Here is a 26,088-nt window from a genome sequence, read left to right as displayed (position 1 = left end):
CGATATAAGCATGGAGAATATGGAGCAATAGTGTAGATGGTCTACCCAGGCGTAAAATTAAAGACTCTTGTCTGTGTGCCCTACATAAATCTTTGAAAGAGAGAGAGAGAGAGAGAGAGAGAGAGAGAGAGAGAGAGAGAGAGAGAGAGAGATGGAAAGAGATGGAAAGAGGGGTTAGGAAAGGAGGTGTACATGATGAAACAAAAAACTGGTTGATTTGTCCGGTGATTGTGAACCGTTGAACTGTAATCAACTGTACTCAACCCCGGACAATGAGATGTTTCAATGTGTGTGCACACACACACACACACACACACACACACACACATATATATATATATATATATATATATATATATATATCATACCCATAAAACTAGCTTATAGTAATTGCTTCACATGGGTTTTACACAAAGATTGGTTTTTAAAATACCAAATATCATTTATCAAAGGCTAGCTTCAGCACACCCTTACTTGACAATAAAGGTTTTCCCTCTTATCTTGAAGCATGTGATGGATACCGTCCCATCTATCATACCGTCTAAGCGAGAGCCAATCAAGGGGGTTCAAAAAATACGTAAGCACACTGCAGGAGAGCAGGCATACAATTTCTTACATGGTTAGAAAACAGACACGTGGTCCATGTAAGTTATTGCAGGCCCATAGGCCAGAGTGGTACTCATCTATCTTGGTGTGACACTATCAGCCTCCCTTGCAAAAACACAGCGGTGGTAAAATGGTTTTATTGCAAAATGTGAAAGATACGTCTGGGACAAATTGACGGGTGCTGATACATGCCACAGGGGCATGGCGCTTTTATCTCAAATGAGTTGTAACGTCCTCTGCAGAAACTGAACCACGCAGTTTATTTTAGAGTCACCCCCGTTGTGAATGTGCTAAAAGTAACCCAGCAGATTTGAGCACCATGCTCACACAGAATTATTCACCAGCCAGTCAAAGGGGATTTTACCTTAGGCAGTTAGGTGCTATATTTACACTCGACACAAGGCTAGTCAGCTCGATAACATGAGGGAAAAACACAAAACAGCACAAATGATGTAAACATACATTATCAAGCCATTGATCACTTCTACATTTCTTGATATCTTTGTTCCATCAAGAATAACCATCTAGTCATCCTCGCCCCTTCTTCAGCCTATCACACTGCACCATCAACTAAGCTCCAGATCAATACTCCCTGGCACATATTTTCACTCTCAAAGACTTGTAATGAAAACGCCATTCGATATTAATCAAGATCACAGTTGTGCCACTGAACAGGCACAATAAATGACAATATTATTATTTTTATTATTTTTTAATTTACCATCAAACAGCCAGATGCATCAAAACACTTTGAGTTAGATCTTTCAGCCTGGTTTATGCTGAAAGGAAGCAGATGAGCAGGGAGTGGAAGATGTATGTAATGCAGTTAAAGTAAAAGCCCAGTAAGCAGGAAATTTAAGAGGGGCCTGGGGATGATGGTATTACAGCAGACGCTGATTGTGGACAATCTGCTGAAGAAGGAAAAGATATGGAAAAAATATCATTGGATGCAGTATGGTGGATTTAAGAGACATGCAAGCATTTCAAAAGCTGGGTGGAAAGGAAATATTGCAACAGATGAACAATCTGCAAATAATCTGGAGTGCTATATGCAACTGTTGTTAGTTGAAGTAAGCGGCACTCGAAATACAATGGCGTTGCAATTAAACCAGAATTCCCCTTCCATTGTCTCAGTCACTGAAGTCAACCAACCCAGGCCTTTATTTGCAACGTTGAATTGGTCTCTTAAACAATACTGCATTTTCAAATCCTGCTGCAGTTTCCTCCATTGATAAGAAATGCTGTGTTAGACCATGGCACCGGGAGATTTATGCCCCCAGCCCTGTGATGACCTCATTGTTCATTGCCCCATAATTCAAATCTGCTCCGCTGTGTTGCATCACATTGTGTATGACTCATTTCCAAGCACCCCATTCTCTAAACAAGCAAGGCCTCCTCAGCACGCTAAAGTCAACCGCACAAACAACACAGCAAAGAATTTCCCCATTAATACCGTGGTGACTGACATAAGACTTGCATATGCACGGTGCGCATGCACACACACACACACACACACACACACACACACACATAGCAACACACTGTTTAAATGGTCTGAACTGGGAAGAGGAGAGGAGGGGGTAAGGGCTATTGTAAATGATTTCCTGCGGAGACCAAAATAATCGGCAGACCTTGGAGTGAGCTTCTTACAATCACTCTAGCCTTGTACACTGATTCTCCATTCATCTCCCTAATGGCACTGTGTGTGTCACTAAATATACAGCTGCAGGCAATGTCTATGTGTGGCTCACTGTGGGTGTGTGAGCTTAACGTGTGTTAGCATACAAGTGTGTGTGTGTGTGTGTGTGTGTGTGTGTGTGTGTGTGTGTGTGTGTGTGTGTGTGAAAGACTGGTGGTAATTGATGTGTACCGTCTTGATGTGTGTTAAGAGTATCTGTAGAAAGAAATGCATGCATGTGTGTGTGTTTTCTATTGAGTGGTGACAGCTTTGAATGGGGCACTGGGAGGTGAAGGGCACTGAGAAGAAGTGTGGACAGGAGATGTGTCGAATGAAAGAGCAAGTGAGTGAGAGGTTTAAAGGACAATACAGTAGCTAACATAGAAAGCAGCTGCTTAAACATGTAGCTAGTAAAGGCCATTTGCAGAAAAAAAGAAGAAGCCTGTAGACATACAGTACACATTTTATTGTGTTTCACAGCTTGAGTTGCAGCATTTACAATGTTATTGTAAAAACTGATAAACAAAATTAGATAGACAGGCTAAGATGAACAGTTTATAAATCAATGGTGTTACACAGCCATCTTTCTTTGATTTGTTACCAAGATTAATTGTACAGAAAAATGACATAAATGTACCCACTCACAGCCTCCTGGAGTGCACTGGTAATTCAGAATGGTACAATAACTTTCATCTTTGCTTCATATAGCCCACCTCAAAACTTGTATTGCAAGGTGTTTTGCAAGCTAAAGCCACAATAAATAAAAGTCAATAATGACATAAAGTTGGACATGAAATATTCAGGGCTGCCTAAGAAACAAATTAAAGACTGAGACTGGTCAACTGGTCAAGGCAAAACAAATAAAAGTCTGTATTTAAGAATGACATTGATTTTAGCTGCCTAAGCCTCTAAGATTTATCACTGCAAAGGAAAAGCAACAAGATGGTGAAGTGCAAGCCATCAGCGTGTGTTTAGTGTTACGGTGGCCAATTCATTAAATTCAATATTTGTTCTCTTTAGGATTTTTATGGCAGGAAAGTAGCAAGAAATACAAAGTAGGGAAGAGCCAAAGACATCAACACATTGGCACGATTTTGATGTCCTAATAAATGGCTGGCAGTTTCAGAACTAATTTACACTGATTGATTTCTCAATATTGTTTTATTCTGTCTGAGACGGATCACAACCTGAGGTCCTCAGGCTTCTTTAATTTGGCTGTTAAAGACAAGATGCAATCAAACCTTTAAGGACTTTTCACACTGTTCAACAGCTTTGATTTAGCTACTTGTAGCTGTTTTTCAGGAGTATGTCATAAGAAAAAAATTATTATTATTATTATTATTAGAATTATTATTATCAATAACTTTTGAAAAACGACGTCAAGTTTTCCTAAAGCCCAATGTGACATTTTGTTTGGTCTAAACAACACTCCAAAACCTAAATATATTCAATTTACTGTTGAATAACCCAAAATATTAGCATATTTTCAGAATTTAGAAGGTTTGGCATTTTTGCTCGAAGAATTACTTTATAATTGATTATAAAATTAATGCTGATTAATTTTCTGTCAATCTCCTAATCTAAACAATTTGTATCTAGCAGTGATTCAAAACCATTGCTGATTGGCATCACAGCTCTACTTACGTTGTTTAATTGTATGATTACAATTTACTGCTAAATAATGCAATACTCATTGAACGGGATTATGATATCCCTTTCAGTGATACGCACAACCAGCCCAGTTAACAGAAGGCACGAGCAGTCAGGCCAACAGTGTACATTTCCTACAATCGTCCCAAAAATTCAGACAGATAATAGGCCGTGGTGGTTCAAGCAGAAAGCCTTCCAACAGATCCATATTTAGGCAGAGTAAGACATCTATCTCTGGAGGGCTATTCTAGTCGAGGCCATAGGAGCAATGAGTCAGTGAATGCCCTGAGATCTGACAGCCAGTCGTCTGCTACTGATTTTCCCCTTTCCTAAGCATATATCTAATCAGGGAGCAAAGTAACTGTGCACTGTGCGCAGTCCTCTCGCATGGTCTGAACCTCTAATGGGGTTGAATGATATTGGAGGCGAGCTTCACACATTAAGAGAGGTGAACTGAGCTCCAGTGGTGGATGGTGGAAAATGCAGAGAGCCGGGGTTGCTCTTTAAGGGAAGGGAGGGTTGGAGGAAGTATGTGTTAACACATGACTGAGTGCTTTAGGTGGATGAGGAAGACGGGCAAGGATCTGGCCTCATTATTTCAATACGGGAGAGAGATGTCGTCTAGTGCTGGCGCAGAAAAAGGGCTTTTGAATGAGGTTAAACTCGGTGCACAAAGTGGGGTTGGGACTAGAAATGTGAATCATCGTCGCATTAGGAAAGAGAGCAGTCAAATTGAACGGCTCTGCCTTCATTGAAACTTAATATTATCATTGCCGCATTAAGATTTGTTTTGGTTTTCCTCACAGCTTAAGCCACAAGACTGACAATTTATTTATGCAGGAAGGTTGGTTGTCTGTGAGCACAATAAACACCACCTTCTGTTTATCTACAAGGCTCTGACACACAAACCTTTACCGTGCTATGCATAAATTAACTAAATAGAGGACTGGATCCCAGGAACTGCAAATTCTTTAGGACAACACTTGTTAAAATGGTTCTAGGGAAATCAGCCCTTAGGTTCTATGTGCCCACTAAACAGAATTAATTGCACAAGTGTTGAAGTTGGACTCTCTAATAACCCTAGACGGTGGAAATAGAGACTTCAGCAACAAGCAGTTCAACTTGTTGGAAGACTGATTATATGTCTGCTAGTCTTAATATACAAATGTGTATATGTGTGTGTTATTGTCTGTCTGCAATGGATCATGTTGTCTGCCGAAGTATATTTTCATCATCTCGAGGATTAAATGCTCACAAGATGTTTAATATATGATCTTTTATTTAAATCACAGGCTGCTTCCATTACAGGGTCAGCTATTGCTATTTTTGGCGCCATTCAAACCCAAACCAAATATTGTGTTACATCAACAGCTCTAAACAATGACAGTCGGCCCTCGGTCAACAAACAATCCAAATACTGTCGTTACTTGCACCCAGCTTTCCCAACAAAGAGCTTTGTTTTTCTCGTGCATCATAACAAGTGAAATGAATTAGTGACCAAATGAAAGGAGGACAGATAGACCTACTGTCAGCAGAATGTTTGATTGCTGCTGTTGCAGATTACACAGCTTCAGGTGCTTCAGCAACGTTAGTGCTGTGTGGGTGCCATTGCTTAACGTGACCCAAGATGCTCTTTGACACACCTGGTTTGATGTCTGCCAACATCCTGCGGCCCTCCAGAGAGGTTTGTCAGAAAAGTAAACCAAAAACATCCACTGTAGCAGATCGTAAGTTTGGACAGCAAAACACAAATACTGTTGATGTTACATTTTTTTTCTCCACGTTTAAAAACAAATAAACAACTTGTCCGGCATGTACAACCACTAACTGCAGGATTTGGACAGCAAAACGTTACATCTTTTCTCAAATATTTAGAACAAATAACCAAGTTGGCAAACAAACGCAAGAACGTGTATGATCACTTAGACACAACAGATGCACTGATGACAGATGACCTAGTGATATTCATCTCATCCGCAAACACAATAATCTCCTTGGAGACAGGCCTGTGCTTTAACAGATGCTGCCAAAATGGCAGCGAAGCAAATCTACGTCAATTTTATCCGACACAGAAACAGATAATTGCCTAAACTGACCATTTTCCCACCTGCTCAGGGGAATAACTTTTTTTACCTGAAGCACTGACGGATGAGTCAATCACTCCAACCTAAAGTGGCGACATCCGCCCTTTATGTCACACTGAACATTGAGCTCTACACAGTTTGCACACAATATATTTGCAGTTTGCTATTTGGATGTTAAGAGTATAGTGATTCAAAAGGGCCAGCCACCCAAGCAGACACACACACACACACACACACAGACAGTAAATGACTGTTGTTTATGGGTGCTTTGATTGCCAGATATGTGCATTTATTTTTGAGGCGGGCCACTTATGATACATCATATATAATTTATCATAAGCATGGAGGAAGATTATTAAGGCTATTTCCTTTGTCAAATTGAAGCCTGGTTCCAAAGAGTAGCCTACAATGTAGGCTACATCTATGGCCACACAGATCTGAAGAAAGGTGCTCTTTTCAGTTTAGGTCAAAATCGGAAAAATTCGGTGCCACCTTGTAGTTTTCAGTAGCACATCAAGGTCATCTGCAACCCCGGGCGCCTCTACTGTAAATAAGAGCCATAGCTTTCACTCATGAATCCGCATGATTGACGTACCCAGGGGGGTGCACTGGCCGGTCGGATTCTCCTTTTCTTCCAAAGTAGCTGGATTGACTGTGGATCTCAGACTGCCGCTGACAACCCAGCACCGTACACAATAAGCTAACTGCATTCCAACACACACAAATGACAGCCATAGAAAATAGGAGAAAAAAAAAAACCCGGAGGTGAAGACTTTAGTCTATCTGACATCCATCATGCCGAAGCGTGTGATTTGTCATTGCGCCCTGCAGTGAGGCAGATACACGCGGCCACAGAATAACAATTATGTGTACACCCTGGCCGAGGAGCCGTCATGGGATAATATGATTGCATTGATTATTTTCCGCAGATGTAATGGGTATCGTTTTGGATATTACTTTGCCTAAGGGCCAGCTCACATCCGAGCGACGCCCATCCAGCTACAAGTCGCTGGACCATCATCTGTACACGCTAACTATATTACATGTTATCCCCCCCTTCCATTAGGGCCAGTTTCCGCGCCGCTTAAGTAGCCTACAATAATCGCAGGCCACATTCCCATTGGCATCCGTGAGAACCAAAGTCAGCGCCATATAGCTTTCAGTGCAGGTCAGTGTCAGACGCGGGTTGACATATAGCCAAGAGGTTTAGCGACGTTCACCAGCGATGTCTGCAAAAAAAAAAAAACTACATTATTTGTGCAGGCATAAAGAGTGGATCCTTACCGTATCACCAGTCGCAGCGATATAGGCGCATATGTAGCCTACACATCCAGCGCACAGAGGAGTCAGGAATAACCTTTTCTGCGCTCTTTCATACAGTCCCCGGGACGTAGGTCTTATATATCTTCCCAGTCGATAAATGATTTTACTGATCGGCGCCTCGACTCCGGGTTAATTCTTGCTGCCGCAAAAAACGACGTGGTACATCTTACCGAAAGAGGGGATGGAGATAAAGCTGAGGGTGTAATAAAACCAATAGCTGCGTGCTTAGTATCCCGATCAGCGCTCACACAGGAGGTATCGCGTCCGTCCAAATGCACTGAGTCCAGTGGAGTGCTGGAGGAGGACAGAGGCGTATCTCTCTCTATTCGTATGTCTGTATCCCGTCCTCTCTCCCTCCCTTTCTCTCTCCCTCCCTTTCTCTCTCTCTCTCTCTTTATCTTTCTCGGCTGCCGTTATGTTCTTACTGACTGCTGCTGAAGTCCACAGGCGCAGAGCGCAGCGGAGCAGAGGACCGTGGTCAACAGAGAGAGAGAGAGAGGGGTCAGAAATGACAAACCAATTTGGAGGCGCGGTGGATGCTCGGTTGATCGAGCGCAGCCCGGCGAAAGGAGCGTTGCAGGCGGGCGGGGAGTTTAGGGTGGGTGGAGGAGGGCTGAGGAGGGGGTGATGATTTCTGCCTGGGGGATGCAGAGAGAGAGAAAGAGAAAGAGGGAGAGATGAAGTGGGGTGTCTGGTGGAAAACATGGAACTGGATATGGCTCCTAAAACTCTGGAGCGAGGGCTCCACCTGCTGTGTGAAATACACACAGGAGTTCCCAAACTTGTCACGGAAAGGATTGGAGTAGGGGTGTGCAAAAAATCGATTAATTCGAATCGCGATTCAAGCTCTACCGATTCAAAATCGATTCATACTTTTTAATTAATTTTTAATTTTAATTTTAAATTGTATGTCCACTGCAATCACATGGGAAAAGTAAATATTTACATACTGTGAATCGTTTTTTTAATCAAGAATCGTTTTGAATCGAATCTTGAGCCTAAAATCGATATTGAATCGTGACATTTTCTGAATCGTGCACCCCTAGATTAGAGCCACCACTGGATATGACATCAATACTGAGAGGTGTTTTTGTTTTTTAGGCATGACGACGTGTGACGACGTGTAAGTTTGCATAATTGTACCTTAAGGGTGACAACTGCAATAGTTCCGCCCATTGTCACATTATCATCTAAATAAAAAAGAACAAACGTGAAAACCACAGTCCTCTTTTAGGCTACTCGCAACCTCCCGGAATTAAATGACTCATTATGGTCCCCGGACTCCAGTTTGGGGCTAATCTAAACAGAAATGAATTGTGGACTGTAATAATTCTGCTTTAAACGGTTTGCCCGGGTCTACTATGCCCATCTGAAATCGGGGAAATTACAAATTCATAGCAGCAACAAAAATGTTATTCAAAAAAAAAAGCCTATCAAACATGAAAATTAGCCTCTTAATTGAAGCATGTTGTGGCCTATTTCATCCCAGGCCGTATGCGTGAATTATAATAAAGGCTACAAATCTAAGTGTGTATCCCACTGTTTAGCTCCATGTAGACATAGGCCTGCATATTACAAGATTTTAAATTCAGTCTGGGTGGTATCTTGATATTTTAATATCTAAGCCTGTAGTTTATTTAATAACATATAGCCGACTCACATCTTTTGACACGTTTTTTCTTTAATTTGCAATAATGTTTTCATGAGGAGATGTGGGACAGGAACTGTGTAGGATAGCTATGAGTTTGGAGTCGCAATAGTATAGCCAGAAGCATTGTTTGCATGGTGTGCCAAAGACATGTATTACAGGATTACTGGCGGCTAGTTGTTTTTTCATTAGGGATGAGCCCTCTGTGCCTGAAGATCAGAGGGTGACATGCGCATTGCACGGAGCGCTCACGAGCCGCGGACACAATGCTGGAAAATAAAGCGCGCAGCTTGCTTCTTGATATCTTGCAGTCCCTCAATAAGCTGTTATGACTTGTCCCATCAGGAAAGTGTCATTCTTGGTATTCGGTACTGGTAAATTGACCCTGCGGACTGGTGGAGGAGGTGGATGTGCTGTGCTTGGAGCTCAGTGGGGACCTGTTGATAGCCCGCCGGCGCTGCAATGGAGGTGAGATGAGGCTTTCTGCAACAAGCGATTCTGAACTGCCAGCGATGTCCGTCTGTTCGTCACAGTGATAGGTCTAATGTACCCGGGTCATTTTTTAAAGAAATTAACAGACTGACTTGTTGATTACACATCAAATTAGTAGGTAATGGGCCTGCGCAATTACTGTAAATCATTCATCTGTAATGACTACCTTTTCTTCTGAAGCAGTCAGTATCGCTTTAATATCAACAGGTTGAAGATAGAGATTTCATTAGGCTGCCGTGAAGAGCATATACTGTATACTGCGATACCCCTATGTCTATCAATGCCTCCTAATTATTTTCATAATTAATTCAGATGAGACGTTGTCATTTACAGCCCATCGTTTTGCAAATCAAATCATGTCATTGGTATCATGCTTTGATGCTATACAGACTTCCCCTCCAGTCAGAATGGTTGGGAGGCCATGTGTCGCTGTTAATTACCATCACTGGCTGTTAAAGCCTTTTGGAGGAGATGTAAATCCTGCTAAAGAGCATTAGTTGACAAGCAAGGTTCTTGCAAACAGGCGTGGCACAGGCCTTGGAAGAGAGGATGTAGAGGTGAAATGATACATGCTACAGAACAGATATAAAATATAAATTGGTACACTAATTATACCTTTGGACATGAGCAGGGAAAAAAAATGTTCTGCCATAATTTTAATGAAAGTGTATCAACAGTGGATATATCTTCAAGGAGAAACCTCACTTTGGCACTTTTATTCTACAAATGCACTGTCAACTTTCACAAAAACACTGTCATAAATGGAATATATATGGAAATAGACAGGGTCTGTACAAGTTCATGTTCAAAGCAGAAAACTTTTGTTTTCTTGTTGTTGTTATTCATGTTACAGGTGCCAAACAGAGATGAATGACGTGTAACTGAGACAGAAAGTCACAAAGACACAAGTTATCCAAACAATCTGTCAGGCTACAATGGAAATCCTGGGTAAGTGTGTTCAGGGACCTGCAGATGTAGCGCAAAAAGACAAACCCCTTTTCAGTAACCTGAGTAACACCCCCCACGACCGCCATTATCACAGGCTTACAATTAAGGTGTCGGCTATGGTATCTGACGGGAGGGAATAGTCACATGTGCAGGTGGCACAGGATTCACAGTCTGGTCGGTAGTCAAAACTCTTTGGTGAAGAGTTTACAGGGTCTTAACCTTCTGCCACGTACAATTACTGCAATTGTGGCTTGTGCTCATTAGCTCCTGCTTCACTAAATAAACAAGGGCGATATGACCTGACACAACATTTCAGCTTTGGCCTTTACTTTTAAGTGTTGCAGAATGGATAGCATATGCTCCTATAGTACTATATCTTCTATCTTTATGTTTCTTGATACAGTTTTTGTGTAGCAAAGGAACATTTTGCTGAGCTTTTGGCCCCAGTTGAACCCCAGATATTCTGCAGTTTGAAACGTAATAAGGAAATAAGCAGAAGAGATGAATGTGCCATTTGAAAAACGTCGGCATTGAAAAATCTCACAATCTAGCAGTCACGGTTCAGGGATTTTTTTTTAGACAAGCACAGTTCCTGTTCACTTAAACCTTCAAAAAACACACAATTGTTTTTAGTATTCATCACACTGATAAGTGCTGACAGAAGAAGTTAAGAAAGACTTGAGAAGTCTCCTTTATTTTCCCACCACTCCCTGTTGATTATTGACATTTTCATAGCTTATTGTTAAAGGTCTGAGGATGTGTCAGGGTTGCACAGCAGCTTCTACAGTACAACATGTGGAAACTTACACAAAGCCAAATGGTAGAAATCCTGTTTCTGAATGGTATACAATTTCTCTGCAGATACTCAGCGTGCCTTGGAAGCTGTGGAGAGATTGCAAGCCAAACTGAAGGAGAGAGGAGAGGCCCCCACACAGGAGAAACTCTCCCTGCTAAAGACTGTCCTGCAGAGCCCCCTGTTCCATCATATACTCAGCTTACAGCAAGCTCAGCGGAAGCCCCCAGCAAAGGTACAGTGTGAGCATGAGTGGCAAAGGAGTCTGAACCATTCCCAAAATACTGAATGCAGGAACCAAACTAGATGAGTAATCAGCTTACCTAAGCTTACCACTAAATCCCAGGGAAAGAGAGAGAGGGAGAGAGCAACAGAGAGATGGAGGAAGGAAGAAATATCATGTTGAGGAGTTTGCAGAAGTCATCTGTAAGATTATCATAACTTTAGAGTTTGTGTGTGTGTGTGTGTGTGTGTGTGGAGGGTTCAAGGTAGTTCACTTTATTGTACATTTTCTTAAGTACTGTACTTAAGTAAAATATTTTCATTTTCTACTACTTTATGCTTCTACTTTACTATTATTCAAAGGCAAATACTGTAATTTGTACTTCACTACATTTATTTGATGACTTAAATTGCTAGTTACTTTGCAGATTGAGATAAAAAAATACAAAATATAATCAACAAATAAATGATGATGTATTATTAGATGTATTATTATAAGATACAACTTTATTGACCCCTGGGGGTAAATTCTAAGTTACCCAGCAGTATATAAAGTAATTCAAATATCCCCCATCTTTACCAGCTGCAACATTAAAGTATTACACACATGACTGCATCAATAATGATATCCAATAACATTATTCTGAAATGGGCTGTTCTGCATTATGAGCACTTATACGTTTGGTACTTAAGTATATTTTGAAACTAACTTCTTTCTACTTGTACTTGTAATGCATTGTTGTATTGCTACTTTTACTTAAGTAAAGGCCCTGAGTACTCCTTCCACCACAGTTGTCGGCTGTAATCATCATTGCTTCGTAATTGTCTGTTGTGGTGTACTGTAATAGGCTAACCCTATAAGAACCACAGTCTACACATACAAGCATGATTACATTAGCTTTGTGTGGTGTGATCCTGTAGCCATTTAACATCTCTGCATTCCAGAAAACATGGCACTGGATCATTTCAATGGTTTCTGGATTTTTAGGACAGACACTGACACACTTTTTGTTAGTTCACATTCTTGTTAATTTTCAAATTCACATTTTGTATATAGAGCATTAAAGCTTAAGAAGTGCAATCAGTGTGAGTGTGAAGTTGCTTATACGTGTTTTGATAGTGTTCTTTCTTTTATTACTGCTATTTTAACAGGTGGCAAAGTTATTAGAATGGCATAGTGTACCGATCAGAAATGAGCATCTACCAAAACTCCCTTTTTAACTTTGAAACAGAAAACCTAAAAGACAAAAGGGAACAGTTTTGTGGCTATGCAATATTGAACAGGAGCATTTATCCCAGATTCTTGTGTCCCTGCTCTCCTATCTTTTCCCTCTCTGCTCCATCTTTCGGCACTTTTTTTTCTGTTGGTTAACACACATTCACCCTCCCTCCCACATATTTCTTCATCACAATAATCTCCTTTCTCAATTTTTTATCCTTTCTATTTCCCTCCATCACTCTCTCATCCTATTCCTCTCTGTTTCTATATCTCGTTTTTCAATTAACGTCTCCACCTCTCTATCAATCCCCTTCCCCATCTCTTTATCTCCCTCATTCATTTCCCTCCCAGTTCTTTCTCCCTTCCCTTGCATCCCCTAATCATTTTCTCATTCATCTACTCTCTCTATCCCAACCAATCCTTCTCTTTTACTTGCACCATTTTTACACTTTTATCCTCTTCCTCCCATCTGACCATGTGTCCTATCTATCCATCTTGTATTGCTCTCTCAATCCTACCAGGGGAAGATTTCCAAATCAGTGTCCATGAACTGTGGCCCCTGCCAGGACATGGGGCTGGACCTGAAGACGCTGAGCCACAGTGACTCTTACACATGGGCCATGGAGGGCCGAGGGCCCAGCAATGCCAGATCCATCCACAGGGATGGCAGCATCTCTTCTCTTGGCTCACAGGATATGTCCTTCGTAGATATCTACACAGACAACTGCATTCAAACTGAATCCCAAGTACGTAAAATACCCATCGTAAATGAGAGGTAATTTAGGAGTAATAGGAAGCAAAATATCTTTAAGTCTATCAACCAACCGCATATGTTTGTATATAATGTAACACATCACCATTCCAAATGTCACATTTTATATTTGATGATGTTACAATAAATTATAAAACTCAAGCACAGTTGGATATTACATTGTCTAAGGGGTTCCAGCTGATCGTAAGAGGCAGCGCAGCTAACTTGATGTCATTTCAGATTTGCTTTTATTTTACACATGACATTTATTTTTTAGTACTGCACTCCCCCTCGAATCTCCCGCACCATGTCGATGGGGAGAAACCTGTCTGCTATTGCTCATGAGGTACAGTTGGCTTACATGTGAGCTGTTACTGTAGAGCTGGTAAATGTGTGTCTGTGTATGTAGATAAACAAGGGAATCAAACAGGTTTAGCACTTCAACTTGTTAATGGTGTTTCACTTAGTTTTTTATACTGGTTTAATTAAAATAGATTCTTCTCTCTCTCTCTCTCTCTCTCTCTCTTTCGCTACCATTTCTGCCTCCCTTTTCTTCTGACCTCTGCCATGATAGAGGCGCCATGTGGAGATGATAGAGCTGGCCAATGATGGGAAAGGGCTTGGTTTTGGCATCATAGGAGGGCGAAGCACAGGAGTCATGGTCAAGACCATCCTTCCTGGTGGAGCTGCTGGACGGGTAAATCCACCTACGAATCAATTGCAAAGCCAAGCCTTAAGAAGCTAGTTAAAGGACTAGTTCAACATTTTTGTGAATATGTTTTTTACAGACATATGATTGGAACTCTTAACAATAAAACCAATAAGTGTATTTCCAAAAAACTATCTTATTAATCAATTCAATCTTGAAATGCAGTACTGCACCTTACTGTTATCTAGTTTTTTTTTTTTTACATTTTGCATGTTATCTTAGTCTTTTGAGCATTTGCACTCTTTGTATCTGCACTCTTCCATCTCTGTTTTGCAACTGCTCCACAGCAATTTCCCTTTGGATATTTCAAGTTTTATCTTATCTTATCTTATCTTATGCAGTGTGTTTAGTAGAATCTGCAGAATGTATTAAGAAATATTAACAAAGTTCACACTAAAATGTTTTTGTTTTGATGGGGCTCCCTAGGATAAGCGCCTGCGTAGCGGAGATCAAATCCTTCGCATCGGAGATACAGATCTGGCGGGCATGAACAGCGAACAGGTGGCACAGGTGAGCAAACATTTGAAAGAAATTACAAAAGTAGATGAAGTGCTTTCTTCACCCTAGGTTTTTGTCCGACCCAGTCACTGTGTGTTTCCACCCACTGTTAGTGCACAGTTCCATAGAAAAGCTTAGGGAAGTGATGTGTGCTCCTCTTTTGGAGTTTTTTTTTCTTGTAAAACCAAAACATTTAGTTTTAAAACCCTTCTGATAAAGCATAAATCTCACCTTTGTCTCGCTTGTTGAAGGTTTTGAGTGTGGAATGGGTTCATTGATGCCCTTTGTGGCTGCAACTGCAGTTCTCACCAACACTGAAGTACCAGTGGGTGTTTGTCCCCTCCTGCCTCAGGGGGCAGTAATGAGCCCATTACAGCCTGGCGCACCAAAATGAGGCAAAGAAGCTGTTGCACTAGAAAACTTACTTGGAGAAGCAACACAAAGGTGAGATTTATGCTTTATCAGAGCATCGCACAAATGCTTCCCTGAGTTTTTCTATGGAATCATCCTGGACTGTTTCCCATGCAGTGGATGAGACAGTCTTAAACGGGGCTATCCTGCTCCATGCCATACTGTTTTTCCAGGGCAGCTGTCTCTCTTTTTATGTTACTAATTTATTAACTATCACACACTTTCACTTCCATCTATTCACAAATGACCACATGGCCTAGGTACTGCGAAATGCTGGTACCAAGGTGAAACTGCTCATCGCCAGGGACATAACCAAGGACAAGTACCTTTCCTCTCCTGTCCTCAGCCAGGACAGCTTGGATGGCAAGGTTTGTGTGTGTGTGTGTGTGTGTGTGTGTGTGTGTGTGTGTGTGTGTGTGTGTGTGTGTGTGTGTGTGTGTGTGTGTGTGTGTGTGTGTGTGTGTGTGTGTGTGTGTGAGTGAGTGTGTGTGTGCGTCAAGAGTGGCAAACTTTCTATGTAAAGTAATTGGCTTATCAGTGGCATTAAATGTATAATACAGTTATTCCCTAAACCCCAAAAAAGGTTCATAGGTTTTTACTGTCTGTGCTTCTTTCCAGCTCAATGACTTGAATGATGACTATGAGTTCAGTGTGCAGTTCACTAAGAACAGTCGGGGCCTGGGTTTCACCATTTCTAGCTACATAGGTGACCTGAACTCAGGTAATGATACGTTGTATCAAGTTTTAACTTTTTCCAAGCTAAATTGATGGAAACAAACTGGGAAAATAATAACAAAATTATTAATAATACCTCCATATTGTAATAAGGCATTACTGCTGATGTGTGAGTTTAGAGCTACATGTACACAATCAATGCTAAGTTTTCCTTCAATTTATCTTGCTTTCCTCAGTCTACAGCGCTGGTGTGATAGTGAAGAGCATAGTGAAAGGCAGCACTGTCGATCAAGATGGACGCATCAACATTGGAGACATCATCCTATCTGTGAGTTCCACTAAAAACACAACAGATGGCTTTTTTTTTTATTGTGCCCTCTGAAGACAAATACCTTGTTTTAAATATATTCTCTGCTGAATCTTAACAATTTCAGTATTTTAAAATCTGCGCAGTTTGCAACTTTTAGAAGTTCCATACAAACCAATTAGGGTCTTTTTTAAGCTGATGAAGGGGAATTCTTCTATTTTTACTTTTACTCCCATCCATCTTTTCATCATCTGTTGTTTTTAGCTATGCTTTCCTTTTTTTTTTTTATTACTATTGATTTATTTTTTAACTTTCCCCATTTAATTTACCTGCACAATTCCTCCATACCATCTACTCCATCCACAAAAATGTTGCTTCTGTCTCCATCCTACCTGTGCTTTGATCCTGGATCTGTTCCCTACTGATGCATCTCTCGTCCCCTCTCTCAGGTGGACGGGGTGAGTCTGCAGGGCTGCAGTGAGCAGCGTGCCATGGAGGTGCTGAGGAGGACAAGTCCCCTGGTCAGACTGAGGTTGCTGAGGAAGGCTGTACGTCTGAGTCACATCCTGCCCCCAGTTCCTCCCCTGCAGCCCCTCCGACACTCCCACAGCTTCCACGAGGGCAATCCCTACAGACTGGGCCTCAACAAGATTCAAGAGACAGGTGCTTTGTGCTGAGAGAGGGGAAAATATTGGCCCAGTGGTATCATAAGGGGATTGGTTGTGAAGTAACTGAGCAAATGGAGAACATGAGATTTGACAGTATGCACTAACATAAACTTAGTATGCAAGTAATCATCTACAGTTGCTACCTGACATGTCTGGTTAAATCATGACCAAATTAGCTTTCTGATGTATGTTCAAACTAGAACTACGCTTGCTTGCACACATGATCTTTTTTTTTTTTACTCAAGTGTGTAAATTCCCACGTGTTTGGATCCCTGCATGTGTGCTCAAAACGTGTTTCCCCGTCTCCTAGGAATCTGCTCGCTGCGTGAAATCTCCCGTCGAGCAGCATACGCCAATGGACGACCCCGACACAATTCCAGAAATGGTAAGCTCCCCTTCCCATGCTGCAGTCTGGAACTGGATCATGGGACTTAGTCTGATACACTGATTGGGCTCAGGGAATGGCAATGTGGCAAGGAAGCATGCTCTTTGATTGGAGTCTATTTATAGTGTTGTTCAGGCATGTGTTTATCCAACTCATTCAGCTCATTCCAGATGATTTGTCTCCCGCCCCGCCTGCATGTATGGCTTTATTTAGACAAGGATTTTTGGGCTTGATTAGAGAGCACAGCCAAATAAGCCCTGATTGCTGGGAGGCTTTAATAGATGAACGAGAAAACATTAGGTTGCCAAGAAATCATAAGATGGTGGGTGTGAATATGTAGCATTTGTGCCTGTGGTGTGGGCGTGTGTGTGGCGTGTGGCGTGTGGGCGTGTGTGTGTGTGTGTGTATGTGCGTGCATGCATGTGTGCGCCTGTCTGAGTGGTTGTGGTTAACATCCTGCTGTGCCACAAGGAGAATTATGTTCTTTTCTCTCCATTAAACAGCCGAAGGGATGTTTTCATATAGGATCCCATTCTTATTAATTGGATCACCTAGGGCTAGAAAAAACGTGAAGAGGAATGTGTGTGTATGTGAGAAGAGGGTGATTGCCTTTGTATGTGCGCACATTTTACAGGTGTGAAACTGACACCAGCTGAGGAAGAAGACCTGAGGAAGAGGTGGCAACATGCAGTTGGACAGCGATTTGAAGTTATTGTATGTCTCTCTGTAAATAAAATAAGTATTAAATATAACATGTATAGAAAGACGCTGTCTAAAAATTAATACATACATTAATACATACCTAAATACCTAAATTATCATTTTATTTACATGTTATTACCCATTTAAAGAAGAAAAACCCACCTACTTCACAGTGTGATGCCTATACTTACCCACTAAACTTTGCTTCTCTTTATTTGTTTCCCACTGCTCAACTTCACACCACTCTTTTAGGTGTGTCAGGTGGAGCGTTTCAATGAGACAAGTGGCCTCGGTATCAGTCTGGAGGCTCGGGCGGGACATCACTACCTGTGCTCCGTCTTACCTGAGGGGCCAGTTGGCCAAAGCGGCAAGATCTTCAATGGAGACCAGATATTGGAGGTAACCAACTGATACGGATCCATTCAGCTAATTGCTCTGCAACTCAAATCATCAAAACCTCATTTAAAGTGGAATAAGATATGATCTGTGTGGGACTGATTATTCTGACACATATGTGGGATATACGTGATGACTAATGAAAAAGCTCACAGTTCATACGATAGTTTCCTTCATGTTTCTGCATTTCATTCCAGCAGTTAGTGATAATAGCCTGTTCTCTGAGGACCCCCATGAACCTTGAATGGGAGGCATAGTGCATTTTTAAAGACTCACACATATATATGAAACACCACCACTAGACACCATACATTTTCCAGTACAGCATGAAACAGAAGAAGGTGGGTGTGAGTATGTGTACCTCTGTGCATTTGAGCTGGTACTGTAAATTTAGAGCTTTCCCTCTTCCCCCTCCACTGGGCAAGTTCACACGCTGACATGTATCGCTCAGTCATGAACACTCATACACACATTGGAAGAGAGTTAGACAGACATACATTTACAATAACGTCCAATGCTCAACATTGTTATTTTCATGTAAGAATCTTAACATATTGCATCTTTAACCTTTGATAATCAGCACCACTGTGTTTTCTCAGGTATTATTTCAAAAGCCAAAAGCATGAGTCGGCCAATCACTGACCTTAGGAATATCTATTTTTGAAATATGTATCTTCCGGACAGGTGAATGGGATCCCTCTCATTGGAGAGACACATAAGGAGGTGGTCAATATTCTAAAAGAGCTGCCGATGCGTGTTTGCCTGGTGTGCTCTCACATTGTACCCCCTGCAATTCCGAACAGTGATGAGGAAGATGACGAAGATGTTCATCTCACCCTGAAAGAGCTGCTGGCTGAGTTCAATGACAAGGTGAAGCCACACATTGACGACCGGATGTATGGAGGGATTAAGCATTTGTATTTAAATCTATTCCCCTAAAACACTATAAACCACATTACAATTGTTACACGTCCTCTGCATTTGAAATTACACTCAAAAATGCCACTGCCATGCTCATCTCTTGTAAAAATCAATCTCCTTCCCTTTGTCCTCCCTGTCCCTGTCCTTTGTCCATGTTTTGTATTTAAATCTATTCCCCTAAAACACTATAAACCACATTACAATTGTTACCATTTGAAATTACACTCAAAAATGCCACTGCCATGCTCATCTCTTGTAAAAATCAATCTCCTTCCCTTTGTCCTCCCTGTCCTCTCTGCTTGTCCCAGTTGGACCAGGGTTGTGCTGTTCCCTGTCCTACAGCTGAGGACATCACCAAGCGTGGCGTGCCCCCCATGTCACCTCCTCTGGCCATGTGGGAGAGAGAGGCTCAGGTGGTCGAGCTGGAGAAAGGCGAGTCGGGACTGGGCTTCAGTATCCTGGACTACCAGGTCAGAGACATACCCCTGAGCCTTTCTACAAATAGAACAGACTGGAATAGGCTGCAGTCTAAGAATATCAGTGTTGGGTTGGATTGGGTGAAGAAAATTGAGAAGCATGTGGACTTTTTGTATTCTGTATATTTGTGTGCCTTACTTTTTGAGACTGAAAAATTCACTGTCAGTTTCTGTTTAAATGTAAAGGTCCCATGGCATGAAAATTTCCATTTATGAGGTTTTTTAACATTAATATGCGTTCCCCCAGCCTGCCTATGGTCCCCCAGTGGCTAGAAATGGCAATAGGTGTAAACCGAGCTCTGGGTATCCTGCTCTGCCTTTGAGAAAATGAAAGCTCAGATGGGCCGATCTGGAATCTTTATTCCTTCTATAAGGAGCAAGGTTACCTCCCCTTTCTCTGCTTTGCCCGCCCAGAGAATTTGGCCCACCCACGAGAGAGAGACATCATGGCTTTCAAACGAAAAAAAGTCGCAGTTGGTCAAGTCCACACCCCGACCCTCCACCTTGCCCACCTTGCCCCCACCCCCCCCCCCCCCCCTCTCCTCCTCAATAGCTACAGACACAGAAATGGCACATCCTAAGGAAAGCTCATTGTGGGACTGGCTCTAGTGGCTGTAATTCTGCACCAAGGCTGAATTTCAGGAAAGAGACTTCAGATACAGTATTAGGGGACCACTAAGGTCTATATAAAAGCATCCAAAGAGCACCATGTCATGGGACCTTTAAGATTAAAAACACATTTTATCCATAGCAAATATCTGTGTTTAGGCTTTAAAACTATGTAAAGAAATATAAGCTTTACTGCAGCTCTGTGAGACCACCACAATTCACAATGTACTATATTTAATTAATCTCACATTTTTCATGTACATCTTTAGTAAACCATCCTCTCCATCCTTATGTCTAACTCTAGGATCCAGAAGATGCCACTAAAACAGTTCTGGTAATCCGGTCCTTAGTGCCTGGAGGTGTAGCAGATCAAGATGGTCGCCTCCTGCCTGGTGACCGACTCATGTTCGTTAATGAAAGTGACTTGGAAGGCTCCAGCCTGGATTATGCCGTGCACGTCCTGAAGTCCACCGGCTATGGCTCTGTCCGCATTGGAGTTGCCAAACCACTGCCTGTATGTAAAGAGAAGTACATTTAAATACTTAATTTAATTATTAAGGAGGAGTACATTTTTGATTTTTGTGTGGGGCACTTAAGTAAATTTAGTTTAGTTTTTGTGACATGCAATCTTTACCCAAACTAGTATAAACTGCACAACTTTAAGTGGGTGATATGGGTAATATCCTCATCTCGATATGTTATTTTATGTTGCAAAGTACATTTTCTTGTAAATCAAATGAGAAACTGTTCATGGATCAAATAACTTGACAGAAAGATCTGTTTTTGGCTCATTCAGCAAATTAAAAACCTTCAAAATCAAGGTGCTTTATTATAATAATGCATACAAACATAAAAACACAAAAAATCCAAATTCATTACTGAATTCCTAAGGACTTCCTGTTCATTGCCTGATCAAGAGTTATTAAAGAGATATGGTATAAATGGCACTGTATGGCAAAGTCTCTGACAGTAGACACATTTATTTTGTCATACAGTATACCATCATATCATGGGCTGCGGGATATGTACGCATACATTCAAAAGTGGATTTTTCTTTCAGGATTCTTTACCAAAATGATTTGTAAAGATGATGGGAAAAAAAGACATTCATTTCTACATATATGCAGGACACTTACTTACATGCGTGTTTTGCTTAAGAGTACAGTATTTCTTCTCCTTTTTGTTGTGGACTGTGGCTTAGTAACAAGCAACAGAGAATCCAGTTACAGGTCGTCTGAATTTTTAATGCAGCTGAGAGATGCACACAATGCTCGACCACACTACAGATGGAGAGAGAAGGGGAAAGGAGAAGAGGGTGTCTAATTTACAGTCACCTTCTTTAGCCTGTTTGCTTCTGTGTGAATTTACTCACTTTTAAGCACATAGACAGTTTTTTTTTTTTTCAAACTCCTTAATTTCAATTTGGGATTTTTTTTATTTGCAGCTGGAACTGTGTGGGGGATTAACACCCATCTCAGAGAGGAGCCTTCGGGTTTCCTGTGATGACCCTGAAAGCCACTCTCAGATCAGCCAGCTAGCAGAGGCTAACACCAACACTTGCAACTCTGAGGACAACCGCATCACCCAGCCGTGCTACACTACAACGGTAATTCATACAACACAAAATGAACATAAATTCAAATTTGTTGATATTGCTGGACATACTTTCTGCTCACTTTCTAGCTTTTGTGGTTGATAAACAGTAGAACTTTGGTCCAAAGGAGAGTAAATGGCAGAGTTTTTCTCTTACATTCAGCTTGCCAAAAAGTTAGGTTAGGTGCTATATTACAGAATTGTTTAATTCTGTTGTTATTTTGGTTTCTTTACAGCACCGGTTCTGTGTATTCTGTGTGCATAACAGATCTGAAAAAAGTAGAATTGTCACAGTGCTTGAAATTCAAGTTTCTAAATATAAACTCACTTGTATGTTGTATAATCATGTACAATTGTCTAACAGGATTCTTGTAAATGAGCATTTGCTTAGCAGGAAACAGTGTTAGTGACAGTAACAGTAAAACTGTAGCAGTTAGAATCTTGTAGTCCATCGCACAGGAAGCATTGCTCATTACCATGCAAACCTGAGATTCTGTGGGTAGCCATTTTAGCTTCTCTAAAGGAGATTACCATGACAGTGTTTGTTTTCTCTGTTCACGTTCTATAGTGGGGAGCTTAGAGCCAGCTGTATCAGTATCACTGGGTCAGGTATAGAGAAAGTGCTCAGTGTCAAAGACTTGTTCCTCCATTGTTGCCTCAACTCACTCCTATTGAGGCAGCATTTTGTACTTGCTTTTGCTTAGTTACCAACAATTGCCTCTCAATGAAAAGTGCTTACTGCTTGCACAACATTGGCACCTGATCTAGCACAAGGGCATACAGTACTGCCACAATGTATCCCACACACATAACACACACACACACACACACACACACACACACACACACACACACACACACACACACAAGATAACCAGAGCAGCAAGTGTCAGTGTGTTCTCATCAAAGACATGCTTGTTGCAAAGGTAGCTTCAGAACTTCAGTGCTGATTGTACTTTCTGTGAAGGTTCAAAGACAATTTCCTCGTTGCCCTTTTTCTTTGTGAAGTGCCCGGGGGGACCAAAGAAGTCTGCCTTTCTGCATGTTTTACATTTCAGAAGTACTCCGAAGGCCTTCACCCCGGAGAAGTTAATAGTTGATTAAAATCATTTATGTCACATCAGAAATCTGATTGTTGTGATGATAGTAGGTCAGGACTTTAGTGCCAGGTTATGTTTGCAATGTGGGTTACTTTTCTAGAAGTTGTAAGATTTGCTCCATGTACAATAATGTGCGCCAAAGCTGATGATGAAGGAAATTTGCAATGACATCATGGCTCTTGGGATGGCAATGTCTGTTTGTCAGGCGGTTGGTTGGTCCAGACTGAAGTATCTCAACAGATTTTGGATTAATGTATTATATCTAGCACCCCCATTAGGTTGATATTTGTGGTTTAGAGTGAAATATCTTGATAAAATAAGAGTAAGAGTCTACAGCCATGCTAGCGGCTCTGTGAGGCTATACTTACCCACAGCAGTGCTTTGAGATACATGCTAACATCAGCATGCTAACTCGCTTACAATGACAATGCTAACAAGCTGATGCTTGGCAGGTATAATGTTTAGCATGATCGCCATCTTACATGTGCTAATTAGCAGGAAACACAAAGTACAGCTGAGGCTGTAGAGCTAGAAGTAAGGTCAGAGGATCCCCACAGTCATTGGAAAATATCCTCTGGGGACCATGAATATCTGTAGAAAATGTCATGACAATCCATCCAATAACCCCTCCCCTTATTCTCTTACTCACTCATGCCCTCTGTCAACTATTTTATAGGAAAACCGGCTACGTCATCGTTTCGGCATCATGAAAGACGAAGATAGGCAGCAAGCGCCGCTTCTGCCGCCCCACACCAGCTTTGAGAGGACAATCACTGTTGTCCGGGGCAACCGTGGCCTTGGTATGTTCTCCGTCTTTCTCATGGTGATGGTGTCTTGGTGTGTGTACGTCGCTGGCATGGCAATAATGACGCTAATTGGCGGTGGTGATGACGACTGCCCTGAAGAGGAGTTGTGAAGTGATGTACTGTACTCCTAATCCCTGAGAGAGGAAATGATTACCGTGCGTGTGTGTGTGCGTTTTTGTCTGAGAGGCTAGTATGGGGGTGTGTGTATGGTCATATTAATGTGAGATAATATTAGGAAATAAAATTAAAACCAATGAGTAAATATTAATTTGAATGCTGATCTAAATATATTTGTTTTATACTCCAGTGTTGAGAGTACATTGGTTATTCAAACATGACAGGGAGGAAACAACAGGGTGTAAGGCGCTCCTGCACTTTCTCCTAAGGGCACTGTGCAAAGCATAAAGAAACCAACTAATTTTTATTCTGGAAACATGTTGTAATAAGCCTCCACACTACTTGTGTGTGTAAAAGTTTAAAATTATGTTCATAGGTAGCGAAAATCAAGGTCCTAACCTACAGTCTGTGTTACTACTTTGGTTTTTATCTGTTTAAAATATTGTAGGTTGTCATGCTGAGATATTCAACATAGCATGGTTTTCTGGATATCCAAATGTGGAGGGTTTACAGATGTTCTGTGTTTTGTGTTAATTTAAATGTATTTGAATTTGAAGCAAAGCTTCAGCTTGTGCAGAGTTATGGTCTGTATCTGTAAGGCCCGAATACTGGGGATTTTTTATGAGCAATATACATGTAGTACAATACCTATTTGCACTACTTTACACTCTTCCTATTATTAGGTGCCATGTACAATTCTATCCATTGTGCAACAATGACTTCATGCCCAGTTTTGGAGATGAGACATGCTAACGTACAATATGTACAGTGTATGGTTGGTTTGTACTGCAAGGACTGTATGGCTTTTAGAGCAGGTTGTTAAAGAACGTTTAAGGGACTAAAATGAGGTCTTTTTTTCTTGCCTTGCTCGTTTAAAACATGAATATATGCAGCCTAGTTAGACGTCTTGGTTTATTCTTGAATGGTGTGAACCGTTTGCACTTACTGTAAGTTTGTGGTACCATAAAGAAGTTTTGTTGAGGTCAAAACAAATAGATTTTCATATGGAAATTGTCATGTGGGAATTATTATTAAAAGTTGTTGTTGCAAGTTTGTAATAGAATCATGTATTTTGATGCTGTGTTGTAGTAACTAAACACCCTCAGATTTTGAGACATTCATCATTGTTACTTCAGACTTCCTCTCATGTCTTTGAAATGTGTCGACTTCTGTTTGTCTTGTCAGCGTCAGTAGCTGTGTCTTCAATCGACTGTATTCCAGGCACTATGATTGTATTGTAATTTGAATGTAATACAAAAATCAATAAACTATTTATTTGATCAAAAAAAGCACAAAGTCATTTCTTTGACCAACTTCAAATTATGTACGACCATAGTGTTGTGGATGTGCATAGTCCTCCATTAGATAGCAATGTAGTATGCAGGCGCCATAGAGTATACTTCCTAATTAGTTGTTGCCTTCCCTGTCTGCAGTATGTGTATGTGTGTGCATGAGGTGTGCACGTATGTGTGTGTGAAGCCCGATTTACCTGCTTCTGCCTTTTTGCATTAATGAAGTGTTTGTGTAATCCGCCTAGTGTCCGATTTGATAATGCCAAAGTCAGGTGTTGCGACTGGCATGTGTTACTTCTTGAGCCACCTGTGCCCTCTGCCCTATGTGGGTGTGTGGGATTGTGTTTGTGCACCTTATGCGAGTGTGACTGTGAAGGAGGATGCCGTGTAAATGTCAAGCATGTGTAGCCATGTTTGTGTGCTAATCTGCCTAGTGTCTGTCTTGATTATGCTGATTATGCCACAGTCAGGTGTTTGTTTGGGCGACTGTCTGTCTGTTTGGCATGCATTCAAAGCAGACTTAGCCAACCCTTCACTCACCTATGCTCATGTGTGTGTGTTTGTGTGTGCATGTTGGCAGGGATGTCGGTGAGCGCTATCAAAGACGGCTCAGGCATGCTGGTGCGCAGTGTGGTCCAGGGGGGCTCTGTTAGCCAGGATGGCAGGCTGGGGGTCGGGGACGCCATCTTGGCCATCAACGGAGAACCTACCTCCAATCTGACCAACGCCAGGGCCAGAGCCACGCTCCGCAGGCACTCTGTCATAGGGCCAGAGATGAGGTGAGGAGCCAGTCACTGTCCAACAGCATTACAAGATGTAGAGAGTTTTGTTCTGGGCTGAAAAAAAGAACAGGTGATTCTTACTGTTAATGTCATGGTGTAGCTCGCACAACTCTTTGAAAGCATCTACTGGCATTTCTCACTTACATTACTGAGTTCCCTCTGAATCACCTGTTCTCAATAATCCTCAGTCTGTATCCAGAAACACTGGGTGGCTGGATGTGCAACAC

The 26,088-nt window shown here is 41.5% G+C and overlaps 2 protein-coding genes and 1 long non-coding RNA gene across 3 annotated transcripts in view; 2 read left to right on the top strand and 1 right to left on the bottom strand.

The window, feature by feature from the left end:
- Positions 1-7,697, bottom strand: part of adgrl3.1 (adhesion G protein-coupled receptor L3.1) — a 116,390-nt gene extending 108,693 nt beyond the window's left edge. Inside the window, exon 1 of the mRNA XM_028591577.1 lies at positions 7,303-7,697. The gene's annotated coding sequence lies outside the window, so the exon portion shown is untranslated. The remainder of the gene's footprint in view (positions 1-7,302) is intronic.
- A 1,461-nt stretch (positions 7,698-9,158) lies between these two features.
- LOC114564318 (uncharacterized) lies at positions 9,159-11,397 on the top strand. The gene is made up of 3 exons (XR_003693738.1): positions 9,159-9,457; positions 10,335-10,429; positions 11,291-11,397. It is a non-coding gene; the product is annotated as an uncharacterized LOC114564318 (long non-coding RNA).
- A 1,811-nt stretch (positions 11,398-13,208) lies between these two features.
- Positions 13,209-26,088, top strand: part of si:dkey-92j12.5 (multiple PDZ domain protein) — a 35,261-nt gene continuing 22,381 nt past the window's right edge. Inside the window, exons 1-17 of the mRNA XM_028589143.1 lie at positions 13,209-13,409; positions 13,692-13,760; positions 13,989-14,111; positions 14,550-14,633; positions 15,293-15,400; positions 15,651-15,753; positions 15,944-16,035; positions 16,464-16,677; positions 16,993-17,067; positions 17,702-17,781; positions 18,022-18,168; positions 18,850-19,035; positions 19,395-19,556; positions 20,476-20,685; positions 21,616-21,777; positions 23,541-23,664; positions 25,660-25,858. Of these exons, the coding sequence (XP_028444944.1) occupies positions 13,209-13,409; positions 13,692-13,760; positions 13,989-14,111; positions 14,550-14,633; positions 15,293-15,400; positions 15,651-15,753; positions 15,944-16,035; positions 16,464-16,677; positions 16,993-17,067; positions 17,702-17,781; positions 18,022-18,168; positions 18,850-19,035; positions 19,395-19,556; positions 20,476-20,685; positions 21,616-21,777; positions 23,541-23,664; positions 25,660-25,858 (2,339 nt within the window). The remainder of the gene's footprint in view (positions 13,410-13,691; positions 13,761-13,988; positions 14,112-14,549; positions 14,634-15,292; positions 15,401-15,650; positions 15,754-15,943; positions 16,036-16,463; positions 16,678-16,992; positions 17,068-17,701; positions 17,782-18,021; positions 18,169-18,849; positions 19,036-19,394; positions 19,557-20,475; positions 20,686-21,615; positions 21,778-23,540; positions 23,665-25,659; positions 25,859-26,088) is intronic.

This window comes from Perca flavescens, chromosome 2 (genome assembly GCF_004354835.1).
Source record: "Perca flavescens isolate YP-PL-M2 chromosome 2, PFLA_1.0, whole genome shotgun sequence".
NCBI lineage: Eukaryota > Metazoa > Chordata > Actinopteri > Perciformes > Percidae > Perca > Perca flavescens.
Note: the sequence above shows the minus strand (reverse complement) of the source record. Positions and strands in the feature narration are given on the sequence as shown.